The following is an 18,877-nucleotide window of genomic DNA, read 5'->3' on the forward strand; positions in this document are numbered from 1 at the left end:
TTCTGAGTTGTAGAAGTCTGGAATTTCCACTGAAATCTTTGTGTACTTGAGCAGCTCAAAATGGTTCTGAGAACAAACATTTGGGTTTGCGCTGTCTGCAAAGGAAACTGCAGTCTCCTTCCTCTTCTTGGAAACCTCTATCCATGTGACAATACAGGCTTTCAAATTGTGAGATAGAATGTGCCCCGGGAAAGAGATGAAGGAACAATCAACTAAGGTCTCTGTCCTTAGGGCTGAGAATCATACCTGGCTGGCAAACCCTCCCTACTGGTAAATATCTCATGTTCAGAGGCAGACCATATAACATAGACCAGGGCACAGGAGTGGGACTGTGGAAACAGAATACCTGCCTTCAGATCCTGGTTCTGCCATCTTCTAGCTGGGAGACACGAGGCAAGTTATTTAACTTCTCTGAACCTAGGCTTTTTTTACATCTATGAAGTGGAGGTTGCTGTGAAAGGAAACATATTGATATACATAAAATGCATATAACAATCCTAATACATAGAAAACTATACAAGTTATGACTATGATTATTGTTGACTCAGAGCATTTCTCTTTTGACTGCCCTTGCCATGCCTCTCCCATGCCTAATGGACTAACATGCTCCTTTCAACAGAACCTGAGGTCACGCACCTGCTTCTGGGGAACTGAGACCAAGAACTATGTGTGATTAGCCGACTTCTAGCGCAGGTCTAAAGGTGGGTAAAACTCTACATTTATAGCTAGAGTCTCTTGCTAGGCCCAAAGGAGAACATCGTGAGGAAATTGCATCTACCCAACAAGGGAGGTTAAATTCTAAGTATGCTAGTTATATCATATTTGATATGTGAGGTATAAGGCAATATGTCAGGGCCTTCTGCCCAAGCATTTGGGCTGGAAGAAGAGTCCCTCTTTGTCCAGTTTGAGAAATGACTGACTGATCCTCTTTGGAATGAGTTGGGCCAAGCCCTTCTAGTCTACAGCCTCCATGAACTTATGGAAGATCTAGGTCCATTGAAATCTGAGTCCCTGGTTAGATCTGCAGGCCCTGGAGAGTTGAGCACTAAAGCCAGCTCTGTTACCCTATATTCCAGGAAGTCCTAGGCCATTTGCTTCATGCTAGAAGCTGAATTTATGCAGAGATTTTTAGTGGTAAGAGGCTTAGCTCTATCTTTATTGGAGGCAGGCTGTATACTTTTGATAGGTTAGTCTCTTGTTGCCACCAGTGAGATAAAGAGGGAAGTGTACCTGTGTACTTGCAAAAGTGTATAGTGTCTACAGCCTTGAACTTACTGGCTCCGTAGTGGAGGGTGATGGGCCACAGACAGTTAATCCATCTACTAATAGGCCTAGGCACCATCATAAACTTTGTAAATCAGTCTAGAGTCTTTGTGAAAAAAAATGGGGATTAGCTCTTTATGGAAGAATCTTTCAATAATGAAACTGAGTGACCTGTGCAGTGCTTTTGATGGAACCAAACCATTTTACTATCTAATGGCTCTATCAAATAGCTGATATTTCATGACTCCACTGTTTATTGGGGATAACAAATGGTAGAGTTCTGTTCCAGATACTTCCAAACCAGTAGAATTTGCACCTGTAGCCCTTCCAAGGGACAAAGGTAAGATTTTGAAAATCCTAGAAATATCCAAATCCTGTTCTATCGTTTCTTCTCCCTATAGGGTCCCAAGAGATCTAGACATAGTACAATTAAAAAATTCTAAGTACTTTAGGGCTGAACCAACTCTTGATGCATCTCAGTAGAGTTCTAGAAGAGTTGATTAGTACAGATAAATTTGGCCATAAGGTCCCAGTGGGACATTCTGTGTCCACAAATCTAAATGTTAGGATTTTTCCACCCATTGATTTGTTGCATGGTATAAGCACTCAAAGTGGTGAGCAGCATAAGCAAATGAAAGGGCAGAGAAGAGAGGAGAAAATAGTTTCCAAGAAAAATTTTGAAAGAATGAATTGTTTGCTTTTAAATGCATATAGGAAGGTAGTATAAGGAAGAGATATGCTCAAAAACAATACAAACAAAAACAGTTTGCAAACAGCCTGAAAGTTGCTAGATTGGAAAATAAAACTGTTTCTTATCTTCAGCCTCTCCAGCCAGAAAAAGATTCTCAAATTAAGATATAGCCTGGGGACAAAGATAAAGTCCAGGGCATGGTTGTTGAATTATAGCAGGAAAGACAAAGACCTAATCAAGGTGGCTTGCAGGAAAACAGGGCCTCAGAGTAAAGACCCAATCAGAGGTGTGGCTGTAATATATAATATTGTGACTACAAAAGATTACAAAGTGAATTTTAGTAGATCTTTCAACTGGACAAAACCTCCTATAAATCTTAAGAGGCATGGTACTACAGCCATCTGAGGTGCCCAAAGTGCTAGTAATTAAATCTGGAGAGAGAAGGATGTCTTGGGAAAAAATGCGATTTTGACACATGGAATGAACTGGAATCGAATACATAGAAAACCCACTAAGTTGTAGAGAAAGTGACATTGCCAAAGTACTACCAGCCTGAATTAAAAGAGACTGAAACTGTTCAAGAGGGAAAATAGACGTCTAAGCCTCCAATTTTCTATAGGCAAGAAAGAGGCTGGGAAAACTTCTTAGCCACCAAAACGAGGTATAAGTTTCAATGTCTTCTTCAGAAGCAAATGAGAAAGGTGATGGAAAAGGATATCTCAGAGGACAGAGCCAGGAGCTGTAGAGAACAATGGACTGGGGATGATGTTCCCCACCACCCATCCACCCCAGCTTGCCTCTTCTTCTGCTGGAAACAGAACCAAGATCTAATCAAGAAACATTTTCTACTCATGGCCAGGGAACTTGGCTAATTTGCCTAGAGGGATTTCAGAATTGCTAAGGCCCAAGTTTTCTCTTTTTGAATAGGGGTGTTTATTGTGATTTTCCTGTTCCCGTTGTACCACTACATATTATGTGGGTGTGGGGAGGGGATGGGCCAATAATTTGTCTTTTTAGTTCATAGGTCCAGTTCATGTCTGGACCAGATATAGATCATGAAGTCCTAAATGTTGAGCCTGATACCATGATTGGGTGAGACTTCTGGGTGTCCATTGATGGGGATGGGGATGTTTTCATACTGGAGGGATATGAATCACATGGCCAAGGAGGTAGACAGTAGTTGATTGAATTATTGACCCAAGTTCTTTGTGTTTTCCTGCAGTGTGTCACTACCATGGTCCTATCATGGGCAGATGGGCTTCCCTGCCTTGTGACTTTGGGCTTGACTTCTTGCTTTGATCAATAAAATAGGCCTGAAGTGGTGGTACCAATTTTTAGTCAAGGCCTTAAGAGGCTTTGAGTGTTTTTTCTTTTCTTTTTGTACCTCTGCCATCACCTTGAGAAGAACATGCCTTAGCAAGCCCTCTGGTTCAGGAAGGATGAAAGACCATGGAGAAGACCCAGACCCATAGAACTGCAGAATGAAGGAGAGCTGCCCCAGGTGATCTATAGATCTGTAGAATAAAGGATTGTTGTTTTTTGCCACTGAATTTTCAGGTGGTTTGTTATACAGAATTATTGTGGCAATAGTTAACTGGCACACTTGGCTTCTTGGTTCCAGCAACAACTGCACAGACCAGCTGTGGTGTCAGCTTTCCAGCTGTACCTAGCCCATGCGGTATTTTCTCCTTAGGGTGGAACTACTATCAATATAGTCTTGCCTCCTGGATTGAACCCAGAGTGCTAGCCCAAGGCCTTCTGCCCAGTGACCTTCCCAGCTTTGTCTGGATCTGGCCCAGACTGGCCCCTCAACTGGTGCCCATTCCCTGCCCAGCCCACGGTGGTGAGTTTTATTGTAAACTGCCTCAGATTGCTTTGTCAAGGAGGCAACATATATATAGATATTAGAAATAAATAGGATACCAACACCACCAGCATATCACTAAGAGTTTATAAGAGTAGGTCACTTCTTCCTTTTAAGTATTTTTAGACTATAATAATCACATAGAGTTGGAAATATGTCCACCATGGTGGAATGTCTCATTTGGCAAAGAAAAGTACACATGTATTCCATCCATTGCACTTTCGTGTTGTGTAATAGGATTTTAAGTTACAAAATCTAAGTTTGGGTCCATATTTTAGCCACTAACTTATCTAAGTTAGTGAAAACGCCAGAATTTGAGTACATTTCTTTCTGTTTCCAGATCCCACACCCTTGACTACTGTCTATATTGTTTGATAATCTGGTTACTAACTGGATGATGGAAGGATCATCTAGTTTCCTCAAAAGTAAAAGGGGGATGGAACTATCTAAAGCAAAGCATTGTTTGAGGAATAAATTATGTATTTTATGTGAAAGTGCTTTGTAAATCAACTTGATCTTCTATTTATTCTTTCAGAAGGAAACCAAGTATGTGTTTAAGTACAGTACAATTAATAATTACTGAGATAAAATGTAATTACACATTTGAAATGATCATTGTCTTACTCTAGTGTTACTCCATCTATTAGTCATCAATAGCAGAATTCCTTTTTTATGTTTTTTTAAATTAATCCTTGGAAACTATCACTACCATTATGATCTTCTTTCTGATGAGTATGTTAACAGCATCTATATTCTAAGGGACATCTCACTGTTGAGTTTTAGCAATGGCTTTAAATCACTTTGCTTTCTTCACAGACATTAAGTTAAAAAAGGAAAGGGGGAAAAAGTCTTAATATTGATGAGTAGTGGCAGGATTCTGTGTCATTTTGGATGCATTCCAGTAAATGAATGAATGCCTTTCACAGGGAGCCCGTGTTGTGCTTAAGCATGTCCTCCTCCAGCAAGCTGGAATTTGGGCCCTGGCTCCAAAGGTCTTTTGAATGCCAGGAAGCTCACCAAATATTTGATCAAAATTAATCTATTTCAGCAGTAACGCTTGCTTATTATGACACGCAATTAAATTGCATAAATTTAAAATTTTATAAAAATCCTCTTGCAATTTGCAGAGGGATAGGAGAAGGCAGGAGAGAAATGTGAATGTGATCATGCCCTTCTCTTCCAGAGCTTACAATCTAGTGTTGGAAGAATGTAAACAAATATAGGTGGCCCTCGGTGCAGAAAGTACATTTGAAAATTAAATGTCTGAAAAAAGAAGGGAGTTATCTTCCCAGATAGCTAAAAGTCAGTAATTACAAAATCTCTTAATACAATTCCTTCAGTCTCTGGTGTCCCCTGCCAGAGGTGAGAAACCACCTCACAGAGTCTGAGGTCAACAGACAACTTTAGAGCTGGGCTGCCAGCAGCTATTCATGGAGGGAGTTAAGTCAGAACTAGGACTACCCTCTCAAGCCCCTCCTTTGGTTCCTCTTGAATTGCAGAGAGGGCCCATGACAATGACATCTGATCTTTAAACCCCACTAGGTCTTGGCCTGAGGGTACTCAATGCTTCTACCAGCACAATTGGATGAGACCTCAGGTACTCCATATGACCATCACCATTTCCTTTTTCTACTTCCTGCTTAGTTGCCTGGCTGCACTCCATTGCCCCCTGTTCCTCCAGAACCTCCCCTACTACTGTGGATGAAGCCAAGAAGTGGGAGGCATAGGAGGAGAGGTTGGCAAGGGACACTCATCTTGGATGGTGATTCTAAGTGAGTTGGCAAGCACTTGGAGCCCCTTCACCACAGAGCGGGCAGGGCTGTGCTTCTTTATGGTAAGGGGCTGGCCAAGTAGCCTCCAACTCCTGCTCACAGTCCTTCTTCCCCCCTGTCCCATGGCCTCCTGGCCCCGTCTCTCAGCAGCAGCTGCTCTCAGGCGGAGCCGGAGCTGGAAACTACCTGATCTATAAAAGCCTGACTTCTAAGCAAAGGAGGGTTAGAATGTGAATGTACAGCAATGTGTCAAAGTACAGATTATTTGGAAATTGGGGTTCAACCTTATGAGATTGTGTGTTAAATACTTATGTGTTAAGTAGTCGGGTGGAAATGTGAAAGCAAAAGAGAGTGAGATTAATTCTGACTGCAGGAACAGCTTCATGGAGACATTTCATTCATCCTCTCATCCAATACTATAGTAATACAAGTTTCATGCTAGGTACTAGTAATATAATAGTGAACAAGTTACATGTGACCTCCAACCCCAGGAAACTGATATTGACTTTGGGCACGTTGCTTTAGCCTCTCTGTGCCTCCCTTTCCTTACCTGAAAATTGGGATTATGGTGATGATAGTGATAATAGTAATATGGTAATAACAGTACTAATCTCCTAAAGTCGTTGAACAGAATAAAATGTGGTAAGACATGCAAACCGCCTAGTGAGGTGCCTGGCACATTGCATGTTGTGTAACTATTGTTACTATTTTTAGAGTCTGGTTGGGGAGAGAGACCAGATCTGTGAAGCAAAGCCAGAATTTGAAGGTAGAAGAGTGAGCTGGCCAGAGAGGATGAAAGTCACAAGCTGAACAAAGCACAGAGATGAGAAAAGCAGGAACAGCAAATACCTAACCTGAATAACCAGGGTACCAGGGATGGAGGGTGTGACGGAAAGAATATTGGGCATTAAGGCTGGGCCAGGCAGGTTGGGCTTTGTTCAAAGGAAGCCTTGTATATCACAGTAAAGGGGCAGCACTTCATTCAGTAGGGGAGCCAGGTTTTGCAGTAAGAAGAGCAATAACCACCAGAATCTCCAGGATTGAACACCCAAGGGTCCTGGGCGCTGTCACTGGCTTGGAATCAGACCATTCTGCGATTTGCATGCATGGAGGGGGGGTGTGGGGGCAGCGGGCAGACATTATTATGCCAACCTATGCCCGTATGTCTGAGGAAATCCGTGCCCTGATGTTAGCTCAGATTGTTAGCTTCCACAGCAAGCGCCTTAGGGTTGCCAGCAGGCGGCCAGGGACTGGAAGGTTAGGTTCTCCGCGAAGTCTTATTAAACTTTCAGCTGCCTGGGAATAATGCAACACAGCCGCAGAGTTTTAAATGGCAAAGGGTCTCTGGCTGTCAGAAAGGTTACAGGTAGATACTTTCATTTGTCCTGCATGAAAGCTTAATATCCTTTTCTTCTGTTCAAGTCAACTTATAGACCTCATTACTTCAAGTTCATCGGGTGGCTAGAGCAGCCTTTTTGATTTTACTGTGCTCTCAGAATCATGTCGGGGAAGAGCTAATGCATTTTTAACCAACTTCAGCAATTTAAAGCTCTTTGGTGCTGTAGCATATTAATACAATTGTTGGTAACTCTTGGAGTGTGGTATGTGTGTCAAGAGGGAAGCCCACTATTGCAGTATGAGTTCCAGGAGGTGGGGGCTAACACATCCTTCCACTTTGTGACCCACTCAGACCATAGCATAGTGCCTTGAGCATCAGTTCTATTTTTTATATTGATTTAAAAATTTCTGCCAATCTAGCCTGTTCAAAAATGTTTTCTGACAAGTTCTATACTTAAACATTTTTGGTTTGAACCTAAGGTGGTTGTTGCTTTTTACTTCCAGTTCCTCCCAACCCTGACAACAAACACATGCTCTATCAGTTATCTATTGCTACAGTAATGCAGGGTATCAGGCAACCCCGAAATGCCAGTGGCAAACAACAAAGCACACTTTTTAGTTTGGGAGCCTGCAGCATTCAGCTGACTTGGCTAGTTTCAGCCGATCTTACTCCTGTGTCTGTGGTCAGCTGTAGGTCTACTTAGTCGTGACTCTGTTGATCTTCTAGGCTAGGCTCACCCACATATCTGGGGACCAGCCAGCTGTCAGATGATCTAGTGCCATCTCAGCTGGGGAAATTGGGGCAACTCAGCTCTGTTCCATGTGCCACCTTTCATCTTCCAATAGGCTAGCCCAGACATGTTCTTATGGAGGTAGCAGAGGGGCAAGAGCAAGAGTAAACCTTGTTATGCCAGTGTGTTCCAAACCTCTGCTTGCATCATGTTTGCTAACAACATCCTATTGGTCAAAACAAGTCACATGGCTAACCCCAGAGCCAGTCAGTGAGTATAGGGATGGGACTTGAATGCAATCCGTCTACTACACATGCTTATTGAAAAAGAAGAGAAACTTTCAATAAGAAAATGCAAATCACCTGCAATCCTGCCAACTACAGATAAATCATTACTGACATTTAAAAAGTCCTTGCAACCTTATTTCCAAGTAAATATGTACTTTTAAAAGCACACATGGGGGCCGGCCCAGTGGTATAGCTGTTAAGTTCATGAGCTCCACTTCAGTGGCCTGGGGTTTGCCAGTTCAGATCCCAGGCGCAGACTTATGCACTGCTTATGAAGCCATGCTGAGGCAGCATCCCACATAGAAGAGCCATGAAGGACGTACAACTATGATACACAACTATGCATTGGGGCTTTAGGGAGAAAAAAAATTTAAAAAGAAAATTTAAAAGCACATATGGACTATCAATCACATAATTGTTTTCATTGCCTTTTTCTCTTAACTATATATTGTGAACATATTTCCATGCCATGAAATATTGTTCTACAACATGATTTTTAATGATTGCTTAGTATTTCATTGTATTTATATCCATACAATGAAATACTTTCTTGATGGACGTTTAATTTGTTTCCATGTTTTCACAATTATAAACCACTCTGCCATGAACATCCTTATTAGCCATCTTTGTGTACATTCATTTTTTTTTCAAGTCATTTCTGGAAGAGGAGTTAATAAGTCAGAATGCACAGCTGTAAGGCTTTTTATATCTACCATTTATTGTCTTCCATCAGAAGTGTATGAAAGGGCCTGTTTCTCTGCTAGACTGGAGTTTGGTTTGTACTTGAATTGTGTGTAACTTATGACAGTGTATTGGGTTAATCTCTGTCTTAAAGAACATTTACTAAATGACTGGTAGTTTTCTCCCCTCGTTCCTTAGAGAAGGATGAAAATTAGCATTACATAGGCCACAGACATGGGCCTGAAAATGACTGAGATAAGAAGACTAAATCAAGCAATAGACAGGGAGAAGAGAAAATATTAAAAGAAACAATGGTCACTTGATTTAGACACTAAATGTCCTTTTGGCCTATCATTGTTGTGACAAATACTAGTGGAGAGTCATTGGGCTGGAAAGCATTTTGGTGGACTGATAAATTTAAATATCTAGGAAGTCGCATTCCAGTTTGGGCAGGGGTGGGGAAATAGAGGTGCTTTAGAGAATAAGATCAGTTTATACTGATTCCTTAGGTGGTCATGTGACTTTGCTTCCTATATTATAGTCATGATCGGTAAATTTTTTGATTTTAGATTACTTAGCTGATTATTTTCAAAATCCACTTTTCTTGTATTAAATTGAGACTGCTTATAATGAGAGCATGAAGAGTTTTATTTTCCATCCACATATGTAATTATTTTGTGTATTTGTAATTTCTGTTTTTAGTGTCCAGAGAAAAACTGGCTTTGGATGATGGTTCTTGCCCCATTGCACAAAGTATTTAAATTCATTCAAAACCTTTATTGCTCCAGAATTTTGACCTTATACACAATGGACCATGAGTACCTACTTCCCAGGGTCTAGGCTTTATTCATAATCCTTGGACCTAGAGCAGCAAGCAATATTATTTATAAATATTTATTTAATAAATTATCTAATAAATATTTGCTGAATAAATGAATGAATGGAGTTTGTGTTATGAAAATATCTGGAACAAACACCCTTGCCCAAAGGAGGATTAAATTTGCCATCAAACTTAGCCTTTCCGACTATGTAAGTCCAAGTTCTCAAAATTCATTGAACCTTGAATGTTTTCACAATTTAACACAATTACACATGGGCATGTATGCTTCATTGCTTCTTTCGTGCGTGTGGTAGCCAGTCTCCAAGATGATTCTCACCCTCTGGTATTCACACTCTCGTGTGGGGTTCACTTGGGTAACCATTAAGGTATCGTGGTGTGACCTCCAAGGCTAAGTCATAAAAAGACATTGTGGCTTCCACTTTTGCTCTCTTTTGGATCACTCATCTGGAGTAATCCAGCTGCACATCATGAGGATGCTCAAGCAGCCCTATAGAGAGGTCTATGTGGTGAGAAACTGAAGCCTCCTGGCACCAACCAGCACCGCCTTGACAGCCGTGAGAGTGAGCTCTTTTGGAAGTGATCCTCCAGCACTGGTCAAGTCTTTGGATGTCCACAACCCAGGCCACTATCTTGACTGCAGCCTTATGAGACACTCTGAGCCAGAACCTCCTGGCTAAGTCACTCCTAGATTCATGACCCACAGAAACTGCATGTGATAATAAATGTTCAATGTTTTAAGCTACTAAGGTTTGGGGATAATTTGTTACACAGCAATAGATAGCTAATATAATGTGTGACAAGCTTGTCTCACCAAATAGATTTTAAGCATCTTGAAGAAAAGAAGCGTATTTTTCATTTCTCACAGTGACTTACGTGGTATTGAGATAATATTAGTCAAAATAAATTATGTTAATGCTTCACAATTACCTCCAGTCAAGTCAACAAATATTTATTTAATGCCTACCAGACACTCTTCTATGAGCTAAGAAAAGCAGTACACAGAAAGGAACAAACTAAATGCTAGTGGATAAGACGTGTAGTAGTTTAAAAAAATAGATATGGACCAGGTCAAGGAAGATATGAAGCGAAGAAGAAAAATAAAACAAAAATGGGGGATGCTACTTTATATATTTGATATAGGATGTCAGGAAAGCTTCCTCTGATAAAACATCTGAGCAGAGAGCTGTGCATGTATGTGGGAAGAGCATCCCAGGCAGAGGGAACAGCAGGTTCAAAGGCCATGAGACTGGAAAAGTGTGGCACATTTAATATGGCTAAGGCTGAGTTCACTGTTTGTTGCAGATTTCACTAGTTAAGTTCATTGAGTTTCTCCCAAGTCCAGCTTTACATTTAAATCTCTCTCAGTGGCTTGTACCTCTCTTTCCCTTGTTTTCTGAATTTGTACAGGGCACTGGATATTGGTCTAATTTAAACAGACCTGTTTCTGTAAATGAGTCATTATATAAACCTATAAACATGGCTGATGAGTCAAAATAGGCTAATATTTGTAGCCACGATGAAAAATTAGAAAATATGCTGATTGCATCTTCCTTTCATTACTTCTGCTACTTGAAGCTTTCTGACTTCATTAAAGCCATTAGTTCCCACCAATAAGTTATATAGCTTTTGTAGGAATGCAAATACATTTGAATGTTTCTGACTTTGCAGGAAATAATCAGGCTCAATCAATATATGTTTATCAAGACATAAGGTCTCAAATCGGCTAGTAATTAGCTCTCCCAACAGAAGAACAAATAAAATTCTGTTTCCTAAATGTTCTGTCATTCTGTGCTGTGGGTTTCACCTCTTTTCCCTCTCTTGCTAAAAGAAACACTTGTCACAATGAATTCAGTGATCACTGAATAATGAATCCTGCCTTGATTACAATGTGTTGGTGATCGTAAATAAATGAAATTGTGTTTGCATTTCATAGATATCGGAATTTTTTAATCTTGCATTTCACCTCAGATAAACAAATTTATCCTTACTTTAATAAGTAAACACCCCTCTGAGAGGCATAATGCAGAACTTAAACTCAGATTTAACATTTTAAACTGTCATGTAAACAAGAGCTCCCACATTGTTCTCCTGTGGCAGCAACTGGTGTTCTCTTCTTACAATGCCCACTGGCTTGCTTGCTTGTTCTCTTTTATAAACATAATCTTGGCAAATTAGTGAATTATTTTATTTGTGCTCTAATTCTAAAGAGTAGATGTCATAGGGGGGAAGGAAGGAGCAGAGAGAGAATCAAAGAGCGGAAGCCTGAAAGAGAAACAGAGAGAAGCAAAGACAGAAGAATCCTGTAGTGTGTGTGTGTGTGTGTGTGAGAGTTTGTGTGTGTGTGTGTGTGTGTGTGTGTGTGTGTGTGTGTAGGTGGAAGAGAATGGAGTGATCACCACTGAGATATAACCAGAAAGGAAAAGGGACAACAGTTTAAAGAGTAGGATTTGTTTGTGGGAAGGAAGAAGAGTACGTTATTAGGGGGGAAAAAAAGGTACTGAAAAAAGTAATTACTGTATGTGTTTTTCTTCTTAAATAAAAATAAGAGGCCATTCAAATTATGAGGCAGAATATTAGAAATAACTAAAAAGAAATGCACTTAATAAATAGTTTACCTGGAAACCCACTACTGTACATTTTTATCAAAGCAAATTAATTTAAAATATTTGAGGAACAGGCATGTGTAGTATCATTCATAATTAATTTACAGCTCCAAATGCTGAGAAACAGGTTTGTAACATAGGTTATGAAAACAATAAGTTCTTTAAATCTCTACAGAATTTTTTTATTAGCCTAGTCATGCATAGGCAAAACTATTTAAAAAAAAATCTTTCTTTGGTCCATATTTAATTAATATGAAGTATTTAAAACATAGAGACACTTGGATATGATAATAATTTACCAAAAAATTTAACTTTGATGGAAAGCAAGCAAATGAATTTGCAAAATGTAAAAAAACTTCAATATTTCTTACAAATTACTTTTCAGGAGCTATAATGCCAATGACCTTATAAATTTGGCATAAATGTAAACATATGCTGAAGTCTATTCATGGTAAATTGCACAATCCTTAAAGATATTTGATTTAAGGACTTTAAGACTTTTTTTTTTTTTTGGATTGACAGAACCTCAAGAATTTGGTTGTCTTAAGTAGCAAGAACTTTAAATATTCATTCTGCAAAGAAATGATTGTCTCTTAGAAATTTTAAGAGAATTCAGGGGTAATGTTGTTGAAGAGAAAACTTGCAACAATCCTTCAAATGTTTTAAGTAAAACAAAATAAAACAACAAACAAACAAACAAAACAAAGCAGTAAATCTTCATAAATATTTTCCCCCAAAGACTCCTTTCTTTTGGAAACTCTGTATTTCAAGGAAAACTTAATCTGAGTGCTCCTGATTCATTTATACACCTTGCAGCCATTTCAGACACCAACACATCTTATGATCCTTTTTATAAGCTTTTACAAAGATATTTTTATTCGATCTAGAAAGTAATGTTTTGTTGGCACAAATGGAGCTTGGGGTGCAGAAGAAAAAGTTAGCTTGAAGCCCACAGAGTTCAAGTGACTCTAAACAAGGTCAAAGCTATTCTTCCACTCTCAAATGAGATTGAAATAAAGAATAGAAATATCCACTGAGTGATAGCATTTGTGAGCCAAAGATTTTAAAAAGAAGTAAAAAGTTCTCCTGAAACCATTAAATATCTAAGGCCCAAAACAAATTCTATCCAAAGTAGAATAAGTTGGAATTTCTTGAATTTGCTTGGTGTGCGTTTTAATATTTTTTTAATTTCGAGATGAATATGTTTAAAAACACATTTTTTTAGCTTGTTGTATTTGTATTGCTGCCTGTCTTAGTTGGGATTTCCCCTAGAATCAGACAAGATTTGGGCTTTAGGAAACACAGTAGGGAGGTGGGGAAGTGAGGGCAAGGGGGCCACCAAAGCTGTGTTGTCAGCAAGTTACCCCTGTGGGCAGCTGGAGCTCAGTCCTGCTGGGGGAGCTCTGGGAGCCAGCGCAGGGCACATGCCTCCGAGCTATCCCACCCAGAGGGTGAGGAAACTGGGATATTTATATATCAATTCCCACTGCTCATTGGTTAAGGGCTGCTCCTGGAGGATGGTAATTCCCCGTGCTTCCGGCCTGCCTTGCACACCAGAGTGGACTGAGATGGTCAGGACCAAGGTGATGGGGGTTGCATAGGCAACATCTGCTACTCTAACACATTCTATTTTATTTCAGAGTAACAACCATAAGAGGTTTATGGTGGAGAATCAAGAAAAGCTTTATTTAAGTGAGTTTGTTGAAAATTTGTAATTGTGCAAATGATGATTTGAGGGCCTTAATTACTCATAGATTAAAAATCAAACTCAATGTGTATTTGCTTTGACACTCCACTTTCCTCTACATGAATGATAGTTGCTAATGTTTATTAAACACTTACATGTCTGGCACTGTGCTCGGTGCATAAACTTGTAATAAAACATTTAATTCTCACAACCACTCAATGAGATAGGTGCTACTATTATCCGTGTTTTACAGATAAGGAAACTGAAACACAAAAAGGTTCTGTACCTTGCCCAAGATCTTGTAGCAGAGCCCAGGTTCTAATTCAACCTGCTCCAGAACCGTGGTCTTCAACACTACATATACTGCCTCACTGGATAATCCAGTGTACGTTATTTACCCATTCTACATTTCTTCTTTTGTATTTAAGGTCATGGTGATTATTAACCATACTAACAGCTGTGACTAGAGATGGATTACGGAACCAGTGTGCCCTGCCCCATCTACTTCACAAGTGCACTTTGGGATGTGTGCCTCCCAGCCATTTACAGAGCCTATCAGCTTTGGTGGCTAATTGTTGCCTGAAGTGTAAGTGCCGAGACTGCTCGTCCTCATCTGCTGATGCGCTTTCCTAGAGACCTTTGGGACTGTCCATTGTCTAAAATGGGGCATCAGTCCGTTTCCCACCCGTCTTGGAGAAGGAGTGATACGAGGAAGTTATTTTGGGAAATGCATTCTTCCTTCTGCACCTTGATTTTCACCAAGTTTTCAACCTTGTGGGAATTCACGGTTATCATGAAGTCAAACTAAACTTAATAATAAAGTTATTGAAGAGAAAAACACCTTTGGGGCCAAATAAAGACAGAACACATGAGTGTTTCAAAACATATGGAAATTGAGCACATGCACAACAGATTGAAAAGTGTAGATGAGGCCATCTCTTTATTGTTCCTTAGCACACAGCTGAAAGCAAAACACTTTGAGTTCATCTACACATAGTGCACCACTTAAATTTGTTCCATATGATATTGTATAATCAGAAACTGTTTAGCCAATTGGTTAGCGTGTCTTTGTCTGAAATGGTAAGGTTGAAATGTCGCTCCTTATAGCATGTTTATTCATGTGTTTTTAATTGAAAAGTTGTTATATGCCCCCAAAACAGGGAGAAGCCATTATAAGAAAAGTGTAGCTTTTCAAAAGCCGTTGACTGAACTGCTTAGGTGAGGTAAGTCTATGTATGTGCTTTCCAGTTAGTAGTAGGATAAATAAAAATCTAGTATGAAGGGACTTTCATTTATAATTTTGTGCACTTTTGAATTGCTTGGTTTTTTAAAACTTTAACTCCTTAACATTTTTAAATTAACAGTCGAAATTTCTTTTGGTCTCAAATGTATTAGTGGAAACAAGCTAAGTTAAAGTGCAAAGGCAGGGGATTCAAAGTTGGAAATATTCATTTGTTGTTATAAAAAAGAAAGTGTTATTTCTTAAAGCGGCCAAGAGGCCAGAATTAATTCTATCTTCTAAAAATAGAAAAAAGTGACCCCTAAACTGATGGAGTGGTGAGTTTTACCCCAAGCTTCAGGAGAGCTGTTTTCCAGGTATTATTTCAAGATTTCATAATATAAACTGGGGAAAGAATAAAGAGGTAAGCACAAACAGACCCTTTTCTGGAAGGGGAAATCATTCTAGCTATTAAATTCTTGGAAAGAGTAAACAAAAATAGTCTCCTTATTTCACAGGACTTGGTGAAAGTAATTTACTTGGATTTTTAAAGGCTGTGATAAGGCTTTTAAATGAAGCCTGTAAAGGATCCCACAAAGCCCACAGGACTGGGCCCAAATCCACACAAGTCGAGTGTAGTATCCAGAGAGCACAGAGCAGCTGCCTTTCTAGGTAGGAAAGACCAGGTCCCAGCTTGTCCAAGGAAGCAACCTTTTATCAGAGGACATAAGTGCCCAGTGCTCACATTTTGCCGTGATAAATTGATGAAAAATGTCTATGCTGAGGGTTATAAGAAAAATGGGTTATGAGAAATTCCAGGAATGGGTGAACAGGAAGCAGAGATGCCAACAGCATTTCGTTCATATTGTCATTTACTTTTCTTGATTGGTGACACTGTATTTGGAACTGAGTGATATGTTTAGTAATCAGCAGCACAAGGAGATGCAGGTTGAAGGAGGAATCACTTGCAGTGTATGAGCTGGGAAGAGGGCCCCCTTGTGACAGCCATCTTTGGGGAGGCTTTCTGCCTCCAGAACTCAAAGAGATTTATATTCCCTGAGATTCTACTTCATCCTCCTCAGCTATTTGTTCCTAGTCAGGGCCAGCTTTATCTTAGCTCTTTTCTGGCGATAATCATGATACTGGGTGATTTTCTTCCAAGTTAGGGCAGCCATAGATGCCTTTGTGGTTCAAATTATTCAAAGAAACAACTTTTACCTTCTAGTATAACAGGTAGTCACCAGTTGGTCTTAAACTGACAAGTTTTTTTTCTAATTCTCCTTATATTTTGGTGCAACTCTATTTTTCCCTCAGAATGTTAACTCGTTCCTCAAGGACTACTTAAATTTGAGTATACTGATATATTTTATTTTCAATTTTACCGTCCATATCTAGCTGAGACTGACTCTGGTTGCTTGTGTGCAAAAGGACCTTAACTAATATGTTAGCCTAAGAAATAGTGCAAAGAAACACCGGGATTGCTTAATCAACATGGCATCTCTATCTGCAAAAGTTAAAAAAAAAAAATGCCAAAGTAGTCTTGGCTGTATTAGCAACATCAGGCAATTATGGAATCTGCTGCAATAAATGGCCAAGGTTATGGCACCCATAAAGTTTAATTTGCATTCTGAATATTACGATGTGTTCACTGAGAATGCAAAGCAGGCACTGCAGGATGTGAGCAGCTAGATTACAGTGCATTTCAGGATTTCTTTGGTTCATGCAAAGACAGGAGGAGAATGGCTTGCTGGTGTGTGGTCAGCCTCAACCTTTGCCTCCTTCAGCAGGACGTATAGAGTATCGAAGCAGATGGTCCTTCAGGGGCTGCTCTTGCAGGAGACACAGTCACCAGATGGTCTGATGTAAATTGTGACTGGGCTGCACTGCAGCCAATCGGATTATCTGGATCATTTTGAGGATTAATGTAGATGGCCAGAAGATTGATTAGGTTGCTATGATTGGAACCTGCTGCTAAAAGGATGAAAATGATTTAGTCACTTGTGCCAAATGTGTATTATTCCAAGTCACCCGGTGAGAAACTGAGCTTTCGTTGTGCAGAGACTCTGCAATTCGATGAGGATCTCATTGCTGGAGAACTAAAACATATAGGATATTATATTTCCAAAGCAATGAGATATATAGGCATCACACTACTACAGCCCATACCACTTTCACACGGCTTCCTCACATTTACCCATCACGCATGCATCCGTGGACAAGGAAGAGAGGCCAGGGCTCTGACTTATGCCGATCAGCTGCTCTGCTTGACTGCGTGAGTCTCCTGCTCTTTGTTACCCTATTCCTGGGCACCTTCCACATGTCAGGGCTTCCAATGAACCAATGTGGAAGCAACCCATTGACAACTTCCCAGTTTGTATAACTAGGAGTTTCCTTCCAGTACGTTTGCTGGCTCCACAACTAACTGCCCTATCATGGCCACTAACATATCAGGCATCAGATGTAGAAAATCATAGGGAATTATTTTTTGGTGAAACGAGGTAGAATTTTAGGACACCAGGAGAGAATGTGAGTGAGAGGCTGGCCAGAAGTATTTCACCATGCTATATTCCCTAAAAGTACAGTGCCAAGTGATGCTCACACATGACCCTAATAGAAGGTGAGGGTCTTCAATTATCTAATGCTCCAGAACCTGAAGACGGGTTCGGTCCACTCAATCTTGCATGTGAGATGGTGGCACGGAGGGCAGGGGAGAGAGGAATAGAAGGCAGTGGTGCTCCCTAGCTGAGGTTGAGGCTCTGAGCACCACAGCTGACCTTTCCAAAGGCGAAACTGTTCCGGCCCCTTTTATTGCATTACTGAGGGCAGGAACAAGGGACCAGCTGTGACCTCTGAACAGAGCTCCTTTGTCTCATTTGAGATGCTGATGAATAAAAATTTACAAATTTTACCCTTACTTCTTTAATAAGTGATTTAGCATAATCTTTTTTTAAAGAGGGTTTAATTTGGAAATCCAATAAGGGGTTAATTTCAAAAATATATTAAGAACTCATACAACTGAACAACAAAAGAACAAAGAACCCAATCAAAAAAATAGGCAGAGGATCTGAACAGACATTTTCCAGAGAAGATGTACAGATGACCAACAGGCACATGAAAAGATGCTCAACATCACTAGTTGTTAGGGAAATGCAAATCAAAACCACAATGAGATATCACCTCACACCCATCAGAATGGCTATTATTAAAAAGACAAGAAATAACACATGTTGAAGAGGATATGGAGAAAAAGGGAACCCTCATACACTGCTGGTGGGAATGTAAATTGGTGCAGCCACTACAGAACACAGTATGAAGATTTCTCAAAAAATTAAAAATAGAACTACTATATGATCCAGCTATTCCACTTCTGAGTATTTATCTAAAGAATGCACAAACACTAATTCAAAAAGATATATGTACCCCTATGTTCATTGCAGCATTATTCACAACAGCCAAGGCTTGGAAGCAACCTAAATGCCCATCAACAGGTGAAGTATATATACACAATGGAATGCTACTCAGCCATAAAAAAAAGATGAAATCATGCCATTTGTGACAATGTGGATGAACCTTGAGGGTATTATGCTAAGCAAAATAAGTCAGATGGAGAAAGACAGTTGCTGTATGACTTCACTCATATGTGGAAGATAAACAAGCGAACACATAGATAAGGAAAACAGATTGGTGGTTACCAGAGGGGAAGGGGGTGGGGGTAAGGCAAAAAGGGTGACAGGGCACATATGTATGGTGATGGATGGAAACTAGACTTTTGGTGGTGAACACAGTGCAGTCTATACAGAAGCCAAAATATAGTGATGTATACCTGAAATTTATATAATGTTATAAACCAATGTGATCTCAATAAAAATAAATAAATAAAAAAGATTTTTTTGGCGAAGA

At 39.8% G+C, this 18,877-nt stretch overlaps 1 protein-coding gene across 1 annotated transcript in view; it reads left to right on the forward strand.

Annotated features, from left to right (window-relative positions):
- Positions 1-18,673, forward strand: part of ZCWPW2 (zinc finger CW-type and PWWP domain containing 2) — a 151,591-nt gene extending 132,918 nt beyond the window's left edge. The window contains exons 9-10 of the mRNA XM_087430655.1: positions 620-701; positions 14,187-18,673. Coding sequence (XP_087286781.1) covers positions 620-673 — 54 coding nt within the window. The 3' untranslated portion in view covers positions 674-701; positions 14,187-18,673. The remainder of the gene's footprint in view (positions 1-619; positions 702-14,186) is intronic.
- The last annotated feature ends 204 nt before the right edge of the window (positions 18,674-18,877 follow it).

This window comes from Ceratotherium simum, chromosome 5 (genome assembly GCF_057802395.1).
Source record: "Ceratotherium simum simum isolate JZ-2026a chromosome 5, ASM5780239v1, whole genome shotgun sequence".
Taxonomy (NCBI): Eukaryota; Metazoa; Chordata; class Mammalia; order Perissodactyla; family Rhinocerotidae; genus Ceratotherium; species Ceratotherium simum.